This window comes from Microtus pennsylvanicus, chromosome 5 (genome assembly GCF_037038515.1).
Source record: "Microtus pennsylvanicus isolate mMicPen1 chromosome 5, mMicPen1.hap1, whole genome shotgun sequence".
In the NCBI taxonomy this organism is placed as follows: Eukaryota; Metazoa; Chordata; class Mammalia; order Rodentia; family Cricetidae; genus Microtus; species Microtus pennsylvanicus.
This window is the reverse complement of record NC_134583.1, coordinates 9785918-9807067: the sequence shown is the minus strand read 5'-3', so window position 1 is coordinate 9807067 and position 21150 is coordinate 9785918. Positions and strand designations below refer to the sequence as shown.

The following is a 21150-nucleotide window of genomic DNA, read 5'->3' as shown; positions in this document are numbered from 1 at the left end:
ATTCATCCTGGGTGATGATGGAATGACTTTTCCTAGAAACACGTGACGTTGTCCTTTTGTATTTACCGAGGTTAGGGTCACAATATTTGGAGAGCAGCAACTGTTTGTGTTAGTTTGGTGCTCTCTCGTCACCTAGTCTGTTTCCATGTCACCTCCCTGTGTTAGGCAACCCATCCTCACCCTCTGTCTCCCATATATTGCAGCAGCAATTTTAACAATGGGTGGGTGAGCCATTCTACGCCTGTTTCATGTATCATCTGTACATTCTAAGTTCCTCCATGGTAGAATGTAATTTTTGCTTCTGTCAAGTTTACCTTGTGACCCAAATTGGTTTGACGTGAAAATGTGACCCTTTGCTAATGTGTGCTCTTACTGTGTTCTAACAATTACAGAATCATCTTCACCTTGCATATTTTAACCAATTTTATTAGAGTCCATGCAGAAGGCACATGAAAACTTTAAGCTGAAGAATTCCTTATCTAGGGAGACATCAGGAAATATTCAGCTAATATGAAAGAACACTGAGAAACAGCACTAAGAATGATGGTCCGTAAGCAGATCTGTTGTCCAGGTCAGAGGAGGAAGGAGCCTGTTGAATTGGCACCTCCTTTGTGAAGGTTTTCCGTGTCCTCTTGTTCCCTGCTGATGGACGCCCCATCCCCATTCTCCACAGCTTTCAGGGGTACCACTGTGCATAGGCACTGCTGGAGAAGTCAGGTGCAGAATGTACCTGAGCAGCGGGTACAGCTTCAGCAAATGCTGGAAGTCAAAGAAGGGCTGAGCATCCGATTAGAGACGACAACTAGAAACCCAAAGTTATTAGAGTGGAGAAAACTTTCGAAGTCATACAAAGGAACTAAGTAGAAGGTAGCCCCTTCTCAAACAGACCGTGTTAGCAACATCCACCCAGGGATTCTCCAGCCTGCTGATTGACACTCCATGGAGAAACAGGATACACAGCATGGAGGTACAAGAGAGACAAGATGTGGAATCAGCAGGGAGTAGCACCCTTGAGCAGGAAGCTGGCCAGTTCCCTACAGTGGTGACCCTATCTAGGAATTGGTGCACCCTGGTCTTCCACACTAATTACAGAAGGAAATGGTGATGCTGTCCAGACAGCTACTAGTTTAGTTGACCTTTTCAAAGCTGTGCCACACTGGTAGACTTCTGGTTTAAAAATGTATTGATGAGCTTGTGGGCCCTGCTGCTCATGAACCAGATACGTAGTGCAGAATATTGCATACTGGGGGACATGATCTTCATTGTGGTTTCTTAGGTTCCTGATTCTCAACTGCAGTAACTACAATTCCACCAAAATTCTAGAACACCCCTGGGTCCTGTGAGCATCTCAACCTGCATCTTTGACAGCATGTTCAGAAATGGTTTGATTCACCCAAAATAAGACCACCTGGTGTTCTTGAGGTTTGGCATTTGTCAAAAGACAAAAGTTTATTTTCAGGATATTTAGATCTCCTTATTTATAGGGGTTTTTTTTTTTTGAAAAGGTATTTTCCCAGTTAGGAGCTATGAGTAAAGAGATCTTACACTGGGAGGCGGTGGCGGGGAAGAGACAGAAATCTTTAATAAATAAATAAATTTAAAAAAAATAAAAGAAATAAAAGAAAAAAAAAGAAAAAAAAGAGATCTTACATAATAGTTCCCAGCATGTCCAAAATAGCTAGCCCTAGAACAACCTCCAAAGACATTCTGGATGCACCTGTGAGCTGTTTCCCCTTCTCAGCCTCACTGAAGTCACCATGAAAAGTATGTTTCCGCCCCACAGAAACTGGATATGACCAACCACAGTCATTGTTAGAGATGTCTGCCTCTCATGCCTCGGCTCTGCCTCTACCAGATATGACACAGTTGACAAAAATAGGGCCCTGTCTTCATGCCCCAGCAACCTGAAGTCCTGGACTCACCGCACTTCCCAGTAAAGGCTTACTTCCTGTCCTGTTGGCGGCATTTACAAGCCTATAGTTCTGGTATCCCAGAGAAGGCTGTAGGGAGCCTGCTAGACAAGAACCCAGGAGCCCTGGGCAGATATGGTGATGTGGCTCTGCCGGTAGCTGTTGACTCCTACTCTCTTCTCACACACAAAACGTAGATCTCAGCTAGGCAGGATGGGAGGGGTGGCTGGGTGGCAGGCCTGACCTGGGTGTGGCTATTGTAACATCAGAACTTCTCCATCCCAGCAAAGTGTGATCTTCTGTCTGTCCTGGCCTGTGGCTTTAGGACAACCATTGATCAGTTCACATATGACTGTTTAAATCCTCTCAGAACACAAATGGTGCCTGCCTCAGTGTTAACTGCCATCCTTTGATACAACCCATGGTAGAAACAGGCAGAGAACAGAAACCAATCCCTTCCGGGAGAAAAAAAAATAATTTTCATATATGATTTTTGTACCAACTTGATGAACAGTCTTAAGTAACCCAGTCAGTTTGCCCCAACTACTTTTCTGTGTGGTCAGTAAAGGACTTAAGTGAGGAGAAATAAAGACTTTGGAAGTACTGTCGTCTATAATTGCTGCTGTAGAAGCCCCACCAGGAAAGCGAGCCATTCCTTTGTTCTTCCTGCAAGCCCCAACTTGCACTGCAAAGGCAGGGGCTCTGCTTGTCTCTCAAAAGGCTTCCAAGCAGATTCTCTGCATTTCCTCATAATGTCCATGTTCATCCCCATTTTGCCAACAAAGGAAGGAAATGGCAGAAGATGAATGACATAGGAATGCCATGCCCATTTGACTAGTGGTCCCTCAGTACACTGGATCCTGGTGGCTTATTAGGGGAAGAGTGGCATAGGAACCTGCTTGCTCCCTGGGGTGAAGAAGACAGCACTTTCTATAGGAGACATGTGATCTGCCAGGGTGTTTTTATTTTTATTTCAGATGGAAAATAATGACTTCATTATTTGAAGGTTAAAAAAGGTTCCCTAACCAGGCAGGACATGTGGCTTCAAGTATGTGATGGTTAACTTGGGGAAGAAGGAGTCTAGCCGCTTGCCTCAGTAGCCCATGCTAGAACAAGCTTAGTAATCACTACTGAGATCTCATGATGTGTGCTTTAGGTTGAAAATTGTGAGAAATAAGGGAGATGAGCTTCCTGCTAAACTCGTAGCACCAGTGATGGCAGAAGCAACAAGCTTGACATGGATGTGAACCTGTGAACTGTGTGATGGATGATCAGAGAAGCCCAGGAAAGAGGAAAGACACAATAGTTTACTCTCTATGAGTAAAGCAGGAGGAATTTTTTAAGTTATTGTATTTTTATGTGTGAGTGTGTGTGCATATGTAAGAGCACCCACCGAGACCAGAATAGGGTGTGGGTTCCCTTAGAGCTGGAGTCTGGGTACTAGGAACGGAACTCGGGTCCTCTGGAAGAGCAGCAAGCACTCAATCTCTGGGACATCTCGCCAGCTCCAACAGGACTAACTTTCACATTTTGAGTTTAGCCTGATCATAAATAGAACTGTTTAAGTGGCCCAGTAACCTAGTGAAGAAAATGGCATCACACTGGTGTGTATTCTAATAAAAAAGAAATCATTGGGAAGAAAAGAGCAGCGCTGTGCATTCAAGAGTTAAGCGAGTCTAGAAACATGAGGACAGGGGCCCTCTGAGGAGTACGGAGAAAATGAGAAGTCACCAAGTGACACTGGTATTTGTAGTTCATGGTGGGTCACATGGTTGGGTTGGTAGGAGCTATGGTTTTGTTGGCATTTACAGTAAAGCAAAGGAGAGGCATGCTCCTGAATGTCATTCATGAGTAGCCCTCAGAATTCCCTTCAGTCAGCAGAACACTGGAGTGGTCATGGCCCATGTCATAGAATATAAAGGATGTCGCTGTGTGTACCTACCCTATGGATTGATCCTTTCAGCTGTCCCTGGACATTTGAGTTGCTTCCACCTCTTGGCTTTTGCAAGTGGCGTGTCTGTGACATAAGTGTGCAGATTCTGTTTAATCCTCTGCTTTGGTTCTCTTGGAGGTTTACCCAGAAGTGTGACTACTGAGCCATACAGCGGTCCTCTGTATTTTTCACCAGTAGAGGAATTTTCCTATTATTTTTTTATTTTTGACTGTTTTTTACAGCCCTGACAACTGTGCACGAGGGTTCAATTGCTCGGCATTTTGTCAGCACTTGTTACTGTCAAGAATGACTATCCCAGTGGGTTAATAATAATGGTTAATAATAATCATGGTTTTTGCTATGTGTCTTCCTAATTGTTAGTGATAAGTAATTTTCATATGCTTGTTGGGTATTTGTGTATCTTTGAAAAAATGCCAATTTGAAGTCTCTATTCATTTTAAATCAGATTATTGAGGGATATTTTGTAATTGACTTATAGGAATTCTTTTCTAGTGTGAACAACCCCTTCTCAGGAGAATAATTTTCATAGATTTTTTTTCCTCCATTCCTAATATCACCTTGCACTTTGTTAATTGTCTTTCAATGAATAATATTATTTTGTTTGGTTTTTGGTTTGGTTAGGGTTTCGGGGGGAGGGGTTGAGATGGGGTCCCGAAACACACTCCATAGACCAGGCTAGCCTCAAGGTCGCAGAGACCCACCATCACCGCCTACTGGGCAATGTTCTTAAGACAATCCCACCTGAATAGTTTTGTTTTCTTTTCTTGTTCTTTGATGTCAGATCCAGGAAAATCTTACCAAACCCAGAGTCCTGAAGGATCCCTACATAAGTTTAGGAGTTTTGGGTTCAAGATATTTTGAAAGGCTTTTTAATTAACAGAACAGGAGAGGCTATGCATATACAGGGAAGCATGATTCTGAAGGACTAGGAATACCCACAACAAAATTCAGACAAACACCTTTTTTTCTACAAAGGAGGCTCATTATGCAAGGAATTTTGTTTCATTAAGACTGTGGTGCTGAGAATAGCGAAGAGCTCAGAATTAACTCCTTATGTCTGTTAAGGAATGTAACCATCAGACCAAAAAGTAAGGTAAGGCCAAGGACTAGAAAGCCTGGGTCCATGCACAACAAGAAAACACCTGTACTCGCAATCTAGATTAATTAAACCCCAAACTACAGACGGTAACTAGACATGATTGTATTGCAACCTATCATGGTTTTGACAGAATTTTGAGGAATTATGAGCTCAAAATATCATTTGAAAAGCAGACATTTTTGTAGTGGTTTTTGTGGGGGGGGGGGATTGTTTTTGTTGTTGTTGTTGTTGTTTGGGTTTTTTGTTTTGTTTTTGTTTTTTTAGTGGTGATCTTCAAAAGACCAAAGAACTATTTCTCCAAAAGGAACATTTCTGAGTGCCTGGAAAAGTATATCATATACTGTAAGGTGTATGCACATGGCTGAGCAGCGCGTGCTGGAAAGCATAGGATTGAGAGACATTAACTGTGAGGAATAAATCTTTATCCACGTGCCTCAGAAATCTGATCGAGAGTGGGTGAGGTGACCGTGTAGACTACAGCAGTGACCGCAGCCCTGATTCAGGGCAAGGTTCCTCATGAAGGCAATCCATAGCTGCAGGAGGGAAGCAGAGGACGCAGAACTGGTTAAATCTCAGAGGTAGAGTTTCCCTACTAAGGTGAAGGACTCTAATGAGGGCCTCTGCCTCTCATCACCGGGGTCTCTCAACAGGTTTAGTATTTTCTGGGCAACAATCAAGTGGCTGACAGTTTGAAATGATTAGAGAGGATGATAGGGCAAAACCAGGCCTTGCCTCAAGAGAGTTCTGGCCTAGGAAGATCACTGTGCTTCTGACTGGAGAGAAGGTTACTTAGCATAGAAATTAGATGATTTCTTTTTTAAATATCTTTTTTTAAAAAAAATAGACCTTTGGGGGTGGTTTTGCAGATGAAACTCTAAACCCTAGTGCACGTTTTACTCCTTCACTTCTAGTGAGTGGGATGCTTCTCGCTTTCATTTTATACTGCAAAGTGTAAAATGCTACTATTTTACATCTATTTTAAGATCTGTACTTATATTGAAATCGCATTCTAAAAATTGTTCCATGAACTCCCTTGCATAATCTTTCAGAAGGGAGAGCTGATATTTTCATTGTGTGCTGTTTGGGTAAATATGAATATATTTATATCTGATATGACTTCTGCCTGTCATTTACTGGAGAAACATAACTGTCTTGACATGAGAGAGAAAATCACGGGTACCTCATATGCCAGTGCCAAGCTAAGGAGTAGAATGACCCGGTCGAAATGAAGGCTCCCCGGCCCAGGAGGTTGGCAGTTGTCAGGAAGGGCGCCATTGTGTGCTTGTGGCCCTCTCAGTTCTTCCCAGCCCTGCAAGAACCAAAGGAATACAAAAGGGGGGGGAGGGATCCATAGCCTGGTGACGGCTCCAAGCCATCCAATGCTGACAGAGCTCACTCTTGTGCTGCCTCTAGACACCAGCTTTCCCAGGCTGTCTTTCTCACCTGGGCACCACAGTGGTACCCTACCAAAAGAGCCCTCTATTCTTTGACACTATCTTAGTTACTCTTACTGCTGTGGTGATAAAATAGCCTGACAGAATTAGCTCAAGGGAGGCAGGGCTTGGTTTGACTCACAGTTCAAGGGTCCCGTCCATTGTGGCAGGGAAATCATGGTAGCCAGAGCCTGAGGGTCACATGGCCTCTTCAGTAAAGAAGCACAGAGAGGTGAATGCTTAGACTTAGTTCCCTTTCCCTTTTTATGCATTCCTGGGCACCCAACTTATGCAATGATATTTTCCACGTTTATGGTGGGTCATTCCAACTCAACTCAACCTAATATAATCCTCCACAGACATGCCCAGAAGCCTGTTTCTTTGGTAATTCTAAATCCTATCAAGTTAATCATGGCAAACATTGTCCAGATTCTAAAGTCTGATGTTGAGCTGAACCTGCTTGTTTCTTATCTATAAAAAGAGTCTATCCCCAGGTAAGAAGAAGGCATTGCACCTATGCCCCAGTATAACCCACCATCCACCTACCCACCCAGGCATCCAAGCAAGCCTATTAAACTCAGTGGGTCACAAAGAGAAAGACATGAAAGTGAGAAAGGGTCTTGTTGGGAAGGGGAAGGGCTGCAATAGAGTTGAGAGAAGGACAAGAAAGGGTGATTAGGATCAATTTCATCAAAACATATACTTCCATGAAATTGTCAAAGAACAATTCTGTAAAGGAATTTTTAAGAGTTTCATTGAGCAATGGAGAAATAGAGAAGTTATCTCCAGTCTAGGAGATAGGCCCAGAATCTGAATCATGCAAATAACACCAAAGTATGAAAATTCACCCACGTTCATCCCAGTGAGGTAGCACATCCAGCTGGCCAGACATCTTTAAATAGACTTGACTACAACTGAATCCTGTGGAAATACAAGGGAATTTGCAATAGCATGTTTCCACGTTACACAGGATTTCTATTCTGCCTCATTTCAGAGATGAAGAAGTAGGAAGAGAGCTTGGAAGTTGAACTCTGCAGGCGGAAGACTTAGTTAAGTCATGTGACTTCAGTAGGTCCCTGCTGGCCTTTGTCTTTCTTGTCTAAAAGAAATGGATGATTAAGTCAGAAAAATTGAAAACAGTGACAGTTGTTTTAAATGGAAGGGCTGGAAAAGAGGGAATTGGTTCCACAGGTGTTGAGAAATAAGAACAGAAAGGGAATAGTTGTTAATACAGTTATTAGTGACTTCAGAAAGCATCTACCAGGCCTACAGCTGGAGGAAGTAAAAGGGACCCATGAGCAAAGATAGGATACTCAAGAATAAACCCAAGGCAGAGAAAACAGCTCCCTTCAGACAGTCGGCCGGTGAGCTGAGGGTCAGTCACCACCAGAACCCACCACCGGGCGTGACGAAGAGGACAGGAAGCCAGGAACCCTGCTTCTCACACTGTTCTCCCGATGGTGCTCCTGTTGGTAGAATCCACTTCTGTCTTAGTTATTCTTGTGTTTCTCTGAAGAGTCGCCATGAGTAAAGGAACTTTAAAAAGAGAGCATTTTCAGAGGGCAAGTCCATGACCATCGTGGCCTGGAACACGGCAGCAGACAGGCAAGCATGCGTGGTGCTATAGCAGATTATGAGAGCTCACATCCTGAACATGAGTTAGAAGCAGAAAGGGGAGGGGGAGGCGAGAGAAAAGCCTGAAGTGGGCTCTTGAAACCTAAGGCCCAATCCCAGTGATACATCTCCTCCAACAAGGCCATACCTCCTAATCCTTCCCAAAACAGTTCTGCAATTAGGGACCAAGCATTCAAATACATGAGCCTGTGAGAGCCATTTCTTTCAAGCCACGACATTTTGTCTAAATCATACTAGAATGATCAGCAATTTTATGAGGTTGGTCGCCTTAATCCATTCCTCCTAGTAACAAGGTTAATTAGTCTAACACATACAACCTGAGTGTTTTGTGCTTGTACAGCATGATGTGTTAGAGGGGAAAATGTGACACGGATTAACTATAGAAAATTAAGGTTAGAAGTGACAAATATCAGCAAATGTTGGTGAGGCTGTAGAATTGAAATCTGGTACAGTCACCATGGAGATCAATATCAATCAACACTTTTTCAAAACCTGAAAAGGCTAGGTAGTGGTGACGCACACCTTTAATCCCAGTGGTAGGGAGGCAGAGGTAGGCGAATCTCTGAGTTCAGGGCCAATTTGGTCTACATAGAGAGTTCCAGGACAGCCGGGGCTATTCAGGGAAACCCTGTCTCGAAAAACAAAGCAAAACCTGAAAAACTGGACCTTCCATAAGACCCAGCTAGACCACTATGGGCATATTCCTGAAAGACACTGAGCCCTGTCATTTTATATCCCAACGTGGTGTGTGTGTTTGCTGCCCCAGTCACAAAAGCAATGAAATGGAACCAACCTAGATGTCCATCAGCAGAGGAACGGATAAAGATGTGGTTTATGTACACAATGGAATGCTATACAGTCATTAAAAAAACAAAATTTTCAGGAAAATTGTTAAAGTGTGGTAACCCAGGTTCAGAAATGCAAATACCATAAGCTATAATCTCATATTTCAATCCTTGATTTTAATTTTTTTTTCATGTGTGGGTACATATGTGAAGAGTAGCTAAGATCATGAAACTGTAAAGGGGATCATGAGGGGGAGAAGAGTTCTTAAGAAAGTCGGGGAGGATAACAAGACGGTACTAGAACACACGTGACATACAGAAAAAAAGGGCACAAGTGGGAGAGGCAGGGGGGAGGGGAGTAGGAAAAGAAGATCAAGAAAGACAAAGGGGGCTGGAGAGATGACTCAGTAGTTCACAACACTGACTGCTCTTCTGGAAGATAAGACTCTGAGTCCCAGCACCCATGGGCTCCGGACCATCTGTAACCCCTGCAGTGGATCAGATGCCATCTTCTGGTCTCTACAGGCATTGCATGTGTGTGGAGCACAGACTTATTGGCAGGCAAAACACCCATATGTGTAAAACAAATAAAGTGAAATTTAAAAAAGACAATGTATAAAAGTGATATAACTAAACCCATTACTTTGAGTGCTCATTTTTTAATATAAATAGATAACTTCATTTGTAGGAAAATTAATATTAAAGCATTATCTTTTTTGTTTCTTTATGGCCATGGGTACTTATATATAGTAAGCAAATGCTCTGTCACTAAACTGTATCCCATCCCTGAATGCATGGTCTTAAAAGTTGTTTTTAAACAACTGGAAAATAATTATGACTACATTTCATTTGCCATGAGTTTCTAGAGATTTTTAAAAGATATATACTTTGTTTATACATACATTTATATTTGATGTAGTCTTAGTTGAGTAAACTAAAAAAAAATGAAGCAAGTGTGTGGGACCAAACGTCAAGTTGGACATTAGTGATAAACACACCACGAAGATAGTGGCCCTGCCTCCTCATCTCCAAGATAAGACAGTCTCTGTCCTGCCGAATAGACCACCGTGCTGTGGAGATGGAAACTGAGCAGTCACCAGGTTTGCTCTATTTGACAAGTGCTTTGCTAAGAAAATACATCCTCCCGGAGTGGTTGGCAACATATGTTTAAGAAGCCCAGAAGCATAACTGTTACCACCATCTTCCCAGTTCCTGATGTGGGAGTGTCATATATCAATCTGTTGATTTCATTGGCTAAGCAATAAAGAAACTGCTAGGCCCATTGGATAGGCCCACCCTTAGGTGGGTGGAGTAAACAGAACAGAACGCTGGGAGGAAGAGGAAGTGAGGTCAGACTCGACACCTCTCCTCTCCGGAGAGACGCCATGCTACCTGCTCCAGGGAAGACGCACGCTATGAAGCTCCGACCCAGGATGGACTTAGGCTAGAATCTTCCCGGTAAGCGCACCTAGGGGCGCTACACAGATGATTAGAAATGGGCTAAATTAATATGTGAGAATTAGCCTAGAAGAGGCTAGATAGGAATGGGCCAAAGCAGTGTTTAAAAGAATACAGTTTCCGTGTAATTATTTCGGGGCATAAGCTAGCCGGGCAGGCGGCTGGGATTTTGGGGACTCAACCCCGCAGCCCCGCAGCCCCGCCGCCCCTTATTACTACAAGTTCCTGCAGTGGCAAAGTTCCCATGATGCCCCTGAACATACAGGTTTCCATGCTTTGCAAGGCTCTAGTTACGAAACATTGAGGGGTACACATCCTTCCTGGAGGGCCATCCCCACACCTCCAACTTCATCTGATGAGGCTTCAAATGAGCTCCCTGCCGCAGCCATATGTTTATGTTCTGAACCCAATGAGGGAGCCTCAATTATGTGCCTTAAGTCGAGAGGGATGTTCCTAGTCCCATAAAATCTTAACTCCCATTTTAAAAAAATTTTAAGGTGTGTGTGTGTATGCGTGTGTGTTTCACTTGTGTGCTGCCTATGGAGGCCAGAAGAGGATATCAGATCTCTCAGAACAAGTTTTCCCTAGGCACCCAGCCAGAGTGAGTTCCATGACAGTCAGAGATCCACAGAGAAACCCTGTCTCAAAAAACAAACAAACTAGAGTTTTAAGCAGATTTGAGCTGCCTAATGTGTTTACAGGCCCTTTCTTTTACACCACAACCAGCTCCCAAATCATGACACAGAGACTTCTTATTAGTTTTGAATGCTCAGCCTAGCTTAGGCTCGTTTCTGGCTAGCTCTTTTAACTTAAATTATCCTGTTTCTCTTTATCTGCCTTTTGCCTTGGTATTTTTTACTTTTCTTTCCTTCTGTATATCTTACTTTCACTGCTTCTCACGTCTGGCTAGCTAGCAACTGCCTGGATTCTGGCCCCAGACATCTCCCTCATTCTCCCTCCTCCTTTTCCTCTTGTTCCTCTCCCTAGCCTAGATTTCTCCTCCTATTCTCTCTGCCTGTGAGCCCCACCTGTCCTTTCTCTGTCTAGCTATTAGCTGTTCAGTCAGGTGCCTTAGGCAAGCAAGGTGAAACAAATGCAACACGTCTTTACATAGTTAAACACACATCCTTGCCTCATTAAACAAATGCTGCATAAACAAATGTAACACACCTTTACACAGTTAAAGTAATATTCCACAACATAAACAAATGTAACACACCTTTACACAGTTAAAGTAATATTATACAACATAAACACATGTAACACACCTTTACACAGTTAAAGTAATATTCCACAACATAAACAAGTGTAACACACCTTTACACAGTTAAAGTAATATTCCACAACATAAACAAGTGTAACACACCTTTACACAGTTAAAGTAATATTCCACAGCATAAACAAATGTAACACACCTTTACACAGTTAAAGTAATATTCCACAGCATAAACAAGTGTAACACACCTTTACACAGTTAAAGTAATATTCCACAACATAAACAAGTGTAACACACCTTTACACAGTTAAAATAATATTCTACAACAACTGTGGGTTCTGGGAGCCAAACTTGGGTCCTCTACAAGAAAGGAATGCTTTTAACCGCTGAGCCATCTCTCCAGCCCTCCAGCCCCTATTTTAAATATACAATATTTTATTTGATAATTTAACACTTTATGCAGTGTATTTTGCTGATATCCACTCCTTATTTTCCCTTCCAACTCCCCCTCCACCTCTCCTAACTTCGTGTCCTTTTCTGTATTTGTTTTTACTAAGCTACTGTGTCCCATCAATGCTGCCCATCCAGAGATATGGAGCCGTCCACTGGAGCAACACAGTAATGGCTGCACCTCCAAAAAACAGTTACTCCCCTTTCCCCAGCAGCAGTCAGTTGCCAGTGACTCCTAAGTTGGGGGAGGGACCTCATGACCCCTTCCCCCATCCACACTAGAATTACGACCCAGCTTAATCTCCTGTAGGTCTTGTGTAACCCCAGATGCTGTGCACCCATGAGTGCAGTGGCCATGTCATGACGAGAAGACAATGTTTTACCAGACTCCTCCCCATCGTTTGTCTGCCCCTCCTCTATGATGGTCACTGAGCCTTGGGTTGATGTAATATCTCATTGAGGGCTGAGTATTTACACTTAGTCTCCACACGATGACCAGTTATGAATTTTTACAGTGACTGCAGCTCATTACTTAAAGATGCCTCCCTGACCAGAGATGAGAGCGGCCACAAATATATGGGTCGAGACATAAATATTTCGAAGGCGGTTTGATAATCTGTCCTCTTAATAAAACAACAGTAGTAGGTTGCACACACACCTCCCTTGTCACCTCCCCAGCAATGAGCTTTTGACCAGGTTTACAGTACCAGACGTGAAAAATTATCTCCTGTGGCGCTCACATCAAACCCAATTGGTTATCCCCACAAAAGTCATGGGACTCCCATATGTGTGTGTGTGTGTGTTTAAAGGCCAACCATGTTTCTTATCATAAGCTCTTCCCAGTAGCAAGATGGGTTCTTTGGGTAATGAGCTCCTCATCCCTCAAATTGCACCTACCGTGTGTCCTGCTAGCTGGGTGTTTATTAGCTCGTCTTTAACTACATGGATACAGTGAGTCCAGAACCCAAAGGAATTAAGGGTTAAGGGTCAAAGTTCTGATAGGCCATTGTCAATGTGTTGACTCATGTCCATGTGGGTTTGGTGGTCTGGTCTTACTACTTTCAGAACTAACACCCCAGGTTGATGTCACTGCCTCATGTGACTAAGATCAGTAGCCAGTAGGACACACAAAACAGGAAAATATTAGTCCCTGCACCCTTCCTGGTCTCAGTCCCACATGGAATGTTCTGTCTGCTCTTGATGTGAAGTCTAGTATCATCTGTACAGCATGTCTGTGAATTCTAGGCCAGAGAGCAATATAGCTATGCATGATGCAAAAATGTTCTTCAAAGTCATCCATCCAGGATATGCCAATCAAAGGCTATTATTCCAAGTTCTTCCTAACGTTGTACTTACTATCTGTTCGCCATGCCTTTGGAACATTCCTGAATGCAGGGGGTGGCTTTAGCCTGATATGTCCACGTTCATCACAACAAGGAGACGGTGCTCAATAACAGCAGTGGAACGGAACTGGTTTTCTATTTCTAACCACTTCATTCCACTTTATGATCCTTGGATTTTTAAATGCAATTTTATGGGTCATTGGTGTTGGAAAGGATTCTCTGCCTCCCTCCCTTCTTACTTTTTCCCATTATCAGAGACTTACTCCTTAAGAACAAAGAGTAAATAGCAATGCAGATGTGATCACAGCCTTATGAATGTACAGCTTCCCATAGCTACTTGGACATTGGCCATCTGATACAATGAGCTGATTTAAGTGGTCCCTCAAAATAGGCCGGTTGTGGAAGCATCTTTGGAGACACGAAAGCTAATCTAGTATGTTGATGACCTTTGCTGGCTTTAGCCCTGTTCAGAAGGTGCGATGGGCACTTGCTTTGTGTATTTTTGGACCTATTACCATTACCTGGGGTTCCTCTACAGTGGCCATTGTAAATGTGCACATTGCATTGTATGAATACAGCCTTGACCCACAGCGTAAACAAACAGGGACTTAACTGTGTCCTGGGATCCCGTTGAGTGTGTTCAAGGGACCTGCAGGCCACCAGTCTCTTCATTTGCTGGGTTTTCAGCTGACAGCCCTGGCTAACATGGAACTCTTATGTAGACCAGGCTGACCTCAAACTCACAAAGATCTGCCTGCTTCTGCCTCTTGAGCACTGAGGTTAAATGGTTGACCACCATAGCTGGTCTCATATGGTTTTTTTTTTTACATTTGGCATGTAGTAAATGTAGAGTTTGCAAATATCTTCTCTTATTTTGTTAGTTCTCTTTGCACTCTGTTATTTCCTTTGCTATGTATAGACTTTTTTAATTCTGATATAATCCCATTTTCTGTTTTTGCTTTTATTTCTTCATACCCAAAAATGAGGCAGTATATGTTAGGTCATATCCAGAACCATCATAGTCCAGACCAATATAATGGAATTTCATGCATGCTTCTATGCTTTCTTCTAGAAGTTTCGCAGTTTGAGAGACTACATTTAAGCCTTTCGTATACTTTGAACAGATGTTTGTGTCTGGGGAGAGACAAGAGTCTGTTTTCATTCTGTATAGTTGTACAGTTTTCCCAGCGGCATTAACAGAAGTGACTGTTCTTTCCCTATTGTGTGTTCTTAGCACCTTTGTCAGAACAGCTGTCTGTAAATGCCTGGGTTTGTTTCCGGGCTCTCTGTTTCATTCCCCTGGTCTGGTCCCATGGAATGCCAAGACAATGCCTCCTGGGTCACTGCAGTTCATGTTGTCTTTAAAAAGGAGTAGTACCGTGGTGGCGCACGCCTTTAATCCCAGCACTCGGGAAGCAGAGGCAGGCAAATCTCTGTGAGTTCGAGGCCAGCCTGGTCTACCAGAGCTAATTCCAGGATAGGTTCCAAACTACAGAGAAAAAAAAAAGGTTTTAATAGAGTAACCCTATGTTCTAGTTAGGTTTCTATTGCTGTGATAAAAAAAAAAAAAGCCTGACCAAAAGGAACTTTTGAGCGAAAACTGTTTATTTTACCTTAAAACTTACAGTCTGTTATGCAGGGATAGGACAGGAACTAAAGCAGAGACCATGGAAAAATGTTTGTTTATCTTGCTTTCTTATACCACTAGGGACCTCCTCCCCAGGGGGGTGGTACCACCCACAGCAGTCAAGAAAATTCTTCACAGACCTGCTTGCAGGCTAAACTGATAGCGGCATTTCTTTAACTGATATTCCAACTTACGTCAAGTTGGCAAAGGACCAACCAGAACGCCCTGTAACGGGAGAACAGTGCTCCCAGCTAGATACCACATGCTGGAATGGGTTACTATTTTCGAGGTTTTGGCCATTGAGGTCCCATAAATCCCCTAAACATTAATGGCTATTGTCAATGCTCTAGACTGCCACCCAGAACTTGATGGTAGGACCGTACTGCTAATGACACCACTTCCATGGGATCGTAGGTTTGCTTGGATAATATGAATGTTTTAACAGTGTTGACTCTTCGAGACTACTTATACACAATACCCTTCTGTCTGTCTGTCTCCAGTTTCATCAGTGTCTTATAGTTTTCACTGTAGAGATCATTGGTTAGATCTATTTCTAAGTGTTTTGTGTAGCTATTGTAAATGGGATTTTTGTTGAAGTCTTTAGAAATGCTGCTGGCTTTTTTATATGTTGATTTTTGTATTTATTTACTTTTAGTTCATGATCATAACTTGTGGAATCTTCAGAGTTACCTACTTTTAAAATCATGTCATCAGAAAATAACAGTTTAATTTCTCCCTTTCTTGCCCTTTGCTTAATTCCTTCACACATATAATATTTCCTCTAGACATGTCTTATTCCAAATCAGCGTGTTTCTGGTGGCTGGATTCCTTTGAACTTATTATCTGGTTGATTATTTTTATTTGGATTTTTAGTAAGTACTTCAACAATATCAACATTTAAAACCCCAGTCACTGTGTGCCCTGAAGAATGGGTCCTGGCATTACATTTCCGCTCTCTGGCTACAAGAGTTGAGAGGACAAAATGCATTGAGTCTTCTGCGGTAGAGGCAGGTCTTTTAATGAGTTTGGACTCTGCATGCTTCAAGAAGTCAGAGATTACAGAAGTCACCCAATCTTACCACTCCATCTCCCTCAGTGTCGTCGTTTCCCCTGCCCACCCTGGAAACCTGTGACCACTGGAGCTTCAGCAAGCACCCATGGCGGCCGCTCTGTTTAATGTGTTCACGTGCTCTGTAGCTCTGTCTGCCTTTCCCCTGGATCAGCGGCAGGGTCAGTAAGGATCTACAGGATACCAAATAGTATATGCAGGGTAAGGAAGCCTACCCCAGACCCCTGCATTTAGATGTTTCTATCTTTTAAAAAAAAAGCAGTTAACCACAAGCAACATATTTTTAATTGTCTAAGTCATTGTGTGTGTGCCCGTACATACATGTGTCTGTAAAATACACTGGAGAAGCAGCAAATGCATCATTAGGCATAGCCACAGGAGATTTTAGACAGCTTCATAGTAAAACTAATAATAATAATTACACAGGAGATTTTAGACAGCTTCATAGTAAAACTACTAATAATAATTACACAGGAGATTTTAGACAGCTTCATAGTAAAACTACTAATAATAATTTGGGAAGGGATAGCACATGTCCTTTGCTACTTGGAGGCTACAACCATTGAAATGACAGCCAGATTGTGTAGATCTGTATACCCTAACTCTTTCTGAACCAGGAGTTAATTTCTTCTTGACAGTTGTCGCCATCTTTGTTTTTTTTTTGTAAGATTAGGTATGACATGATGATGGAAAATCCCAAGTAGGGGAACTGGAGAGGCAGCTCAGAGATTAAGAGCACTGGCTATTCTTCCAGAGGTCCTGAGTTCAATTCCCAGCAGCCACATGGTAGCTCACAGCCATTATAATGAGATCTGGTGCCTTCTTCTGGCATTCAGGCAGACATACAGACAGAACACTATATATATATAATAAATAAATGAATCAAAAAGAAAAGGAAGGAAGGGAGGGAGGGAGGGAGGGAGGAAGGAAGGAAGGAAGGAAGGAAGGAAGGAAGGAAGGAAGGAAAAATCCCAAGTAGGGCTGGGCATAGTGGTGAACATCTTTAATCTCAGCACTTGGGAGATTAGAGGCAGGCAGATCTCTGTGAATTTGAGGACTCTCTGGTCTACATTGGTGAGTTCCAGGACACCCAGATGTACATAGTGAGACCCTGTCTTGAGAAGAAAAATAGAAGAAGAAGCAGGAGGAGGAGAACTATTCCAAGTAGAAACCATGGAGAGGAGAGATTTTCCTTGTTTCTTTTAACATTGTAAGGAGAAACTGGTTTTAAAACTCCATAGAGTGCATTTTTGACAGGGCCACCCTGCCATTTTTGTGGTTGACAAGAAAACGCTAATGCTTTCCTTGGCTTCAAGAAGAGTCACAGCACCCCCTCTTGTGTACACTGGCTCTTGAGAGGACCGACTGGGACAGTAATGAATAGGCTTCCCATTGTTCTGTGCGTTTTTGCCAGGACATTTCATCGGTGTAAACAGTGAGCCCTTTGTCATCTTGCTTCGCCCCTTGACCCTGGTGGTTCTGTTCTGCTCGTGCCGTCAAGTACGGAGGTGGCAGGCACAAGACAGGCACTAATTATTGGACGCGGAAGCATTGCTGACCCAGGACGAGATTAACTGCTCCTCTGCGGTTTTTATTCCAGGGCATTAGCACTGTCTGGTTATCTTGCTTTGGTTGAGAAATCCAGGACAATAGCAGTGCTGATGGTAACGTTGGCAATTCCCCTGTTTGTTTTGCAGGTCACGGCCAGGGGCTTTGGGCCACTGCTCCAGTTTGCCTACACTGCCAAGCTGTTACTCAGCAGAGAGAACATCCGCGAGGTCATCCGCTGTGCCGAGTTCCTGCGCATGCACAATCTGGAGGACTCCTGCTTCAGCTTCCTGCAGACACAGCTCCTGAACAGCGAGGATGGCCTGTTTGTGTGCCGGAAGGACAGCGCGTGCCAGCGCCCCCAAGAGGACCATGGGAACTCTGCAGGAGAAGAGGAGGAGGAAGAAGAGACGATGGACTCAGAGACAGCGAAGATGGCTTGCCCCACCGACCCCATCGGCTTTGAGGCTGCTGCCATTCCCGTAGCCGAGAAGGAAGCCTTGCTACCTGAGTCTGAGGTACCCACAGACACCAAGGAAAACTTAGAAAAGGATGCGTTGACACAGTACCCTAGATACAAGAAGTACCAGCTTGCATGTACCAAGAATGTCTACAGTGCGTCCTCACACAGTACCTCAGGGTTTGCAAACACGTTCAATGAAGACAGCCCAGGCAATAGCCTCAAACCGGGGCTCTCCAGGGGACAGATTAAGAGTGAGCCACCCAGTGAAGAGACCGAGGAGGAGAGCGTCACACTCTGCCTGTCTGGAGATGAAACTGACATCAAAGACAGACCGGGGGATGTTGAGATGGACCGGAAACAGCCCAGCCCTACCCCTACCCCCAGTACCCCTATAGGAGCCACCTGCCTGGACAGATCCAGGAATGTGTCCTCACCTTCCTGTCTACGGTCTCTGTTCAGTATAGCAAAAGGTGTGGAGTCGTCTGGCCTGCCTGGTACATCTCAGCAACACTTTGTCAGGAGTTCGGCATGCCCTTTTAACAAGGGGATCTCTCAGGGTGACCTTAAAACTGACTACACCCCTTTCACAGGGAATTATGGACAGCCCCACATGGGCCAGAAGGATGTGTCCAACTTCACAATGGGGTCGCCGCTCAGGGGGCCTGGACCGGAGGCTCTCTGCAAACAGGAGGGAGAGCTGGACCGGAGGAGTGTCATCTTCTCCTCGAGCACGTGTGACCAAGTGAACACTCCAGCGCATTCGTATTCTGGGGTGAGCAATTTGGACAAAGACCTCTCCGAGCCGGTGCCAAAAAGTCTATGGGTAGGGACTGGCCAGTCCCTCCCCAGCTCCCAGGCCTACTCCCACGGCGGACTGATGGCTGACCACTTGCCAGGCAGGATACGGCCCAACACCAGCTGCCCGGTGCCAATCAAAGTCTGTCCTCGCTCTCCTCCACTAGAGACCAGAACCAGGACCTCCAGCTCCTGCTCCTCCTATTCCTATGCAGAGGATGGGAGCGGGGGCTCCCCCTGCAGCCTCCCTCTCTGTGAGTTCTCCTCCTCACCCTGTTCCCAGGGAGCCAGATTCCTTGCCACAGAACACCAGGAACCGGGCCTGATGGGAGATGGGATGTACAACCAAGTCCGACCCCAAATTAAATGTGAGCAGTCTTACGGAACCAATTCCAGTGACGAATCTGGATCATTCTCAGAAGCAGACAGTGAGTCGTGTCCTGTGCAGGACAGGGGCCAGGAGGTAGGGAATCCACCTGAGTTCAAACGTATGACCTACTGTCTCAGTCCTTGACCTGAATTGTTCCTCTCAAGCATCATTCTCAGACTGTTCCTATGTGTTGTCTTAGTTAGGGTTACCATTGCTGTGATGAAACACCATGACCAAAACACAAGTTGGGGAGGAAAGGGTTTATTTGGCTTACACTTCCATATTGCTGTTCATCATCAAAGGAGGTCAGGACAGGGCAGGATTCTGGAGGCAGGAGCTGATGCAGAGGCCACGGAGGGTTGCTGCTTCCAGGCTCACTCCTCTCCAAGGCTCTCTCTGTCTGCTTTCTTATAGAACCAAGGACCACCATCCCAGGGATGACCCTACCCACAATGGGCTGGGCCCTCCCTCATCAGTAACTAAGAAAATGCCTTACACCCAGATCTTACGAAGGCATTTTCTCAATTAAGATTCCCTCCTTCCAGATAACTAATTTGTATGTCAAGCTGACATAAGACCCACCAGCACACATGTCAAGTTTAAAGGTGACAGTCAATGGTCTGGTAGCAGGAAGTAGACTGTCCCTTCCTTCCTTGGAAGCAGAATGCTGCAAGGTAATTCCAAATTACTCCCTTCAATCTTAGAAAGCCCTCTGTGTCTAACCTGGATTCCAGTGCTCAGTGAGCAGAGGCAAACTGAATGCAACGCATGTAAGTGTGTTGAGGGGGGTGCTTTCGGTCTCCTCCCTTTCTCCTCCCCTATCTTCTACCGACTTTGGAAGGATGACCTCATGTTTGCTTTTCAGCCCTTCATTTTGAAGGGCAATGCATAAGCTCCTTCAAAGTGATGAATTCGAGCTGAATAGAGCCTGCCAAACAGGTGCTTTTCCTGCACCTTTTAAGTATTTCTTGTCAACAAGACACAGGGTGGCTCTGTCTCTATCACAGTGCCGATGACAGAATGTTTATCATCCATCCTAGACATGGGATCCCTGCAGAAGTACCCTCCTCAACACACACAGCTGTGTCAGGGCTCGCTTCCCAAGCTCCCACCAGTGATAAGAAGACATTCATTTAGTGGATAGTGCTTCTGTCCAGCCTGAAAGCATTGTGCTTTGTCGATAAAACGTATATAAAGACTTCGTCTGTGGGTCACTGTCTCTGGGAGCAGGAGTGGGGACAGTCCTGGCTACATCATCAGCAAGACTCACATAACTACGAGAAAGAAGAGTGGGAGTCCCAGAGGTCCCCAGTTCCCTAGTAATTTGAATGTTGCCTAGACAGATCTAAGCATGTCTAGGTCGTGACCTGGTATCTACTGCACTGCCTTGCTGATTGACAGAGACCCACCCAGAGACTGCCGCTGTGGCTCACACCTGTCTCGGGAGCAGAAGTGAGCAAACCCAGTGACAGGTTTTGCCCCGTGTCTGAAAAACACAGAAAGAAGACATATGGGTTGGGGCTGTGGCCCCATGGCAGGGTGCTTGTCTGCCTTGGCCTGGTCGTGGATTCAGTCCCTGGGGAAAAAAAAATGAGAGAAGGGAGGAAAGAGAGAGGAAGGACAGGAAGGGAGGGAGCTGCCCAAGAGGCCAGTGAGCTCCGTACTTGCCTGCTTTTCAGCGTTTCTTGCTCAGCAAAGGTTAGCTCTGCCAGACAGCAGGAATGCGTGAGAGGCGAGGTAAGGTAGCCGCAGAGCCCCGTGGGGTTGATTCAGCATCCACAGGACCGGGATCTCTAACTTCAGGCATGTTTTGAAGATGGACTCCAAAGCTGCCTAGAGCTAGCTGCAGACACACCCTGGCTTCACTTCCTCTTCTTTGCTAGCCTGCCTCGTCCCGGCTTTCCTGTTAGTGTCTGGCAGAAATAGAGAAAGACAGAAAACCACTGAAAAGGATTTGATTTAAACAATAGAAATTATAAAGGCACTGTGAATGGG

General features: G+C 44.5%; 1 protein-coding gene across 4 annotated transcripts in view; it reads left to right on the top strand.

The window, feature by feature from the left end:
* The window catches only part of Bach2 (BACH transcriptional regulator 2), a 336475-nt gene that overhangs the window by 295914 nt on the left and 19411 nt on the right, over window positions 1–21150 (top strand). For all 4 annotated transcript variants that reach the window (XM_075971275.1, XM_075971277.1, XM_075971276.1 and 1 more), the window contains one exon: window positions 17677–19248. In XM_075971275.1, coding sequence (XP_075827390.1) covers window positions 17677–19248 — 1572 coding nt within the window. The remainder of the gene's footprint in view (window positions 1–17676; window positions 19249–21150) is intronic.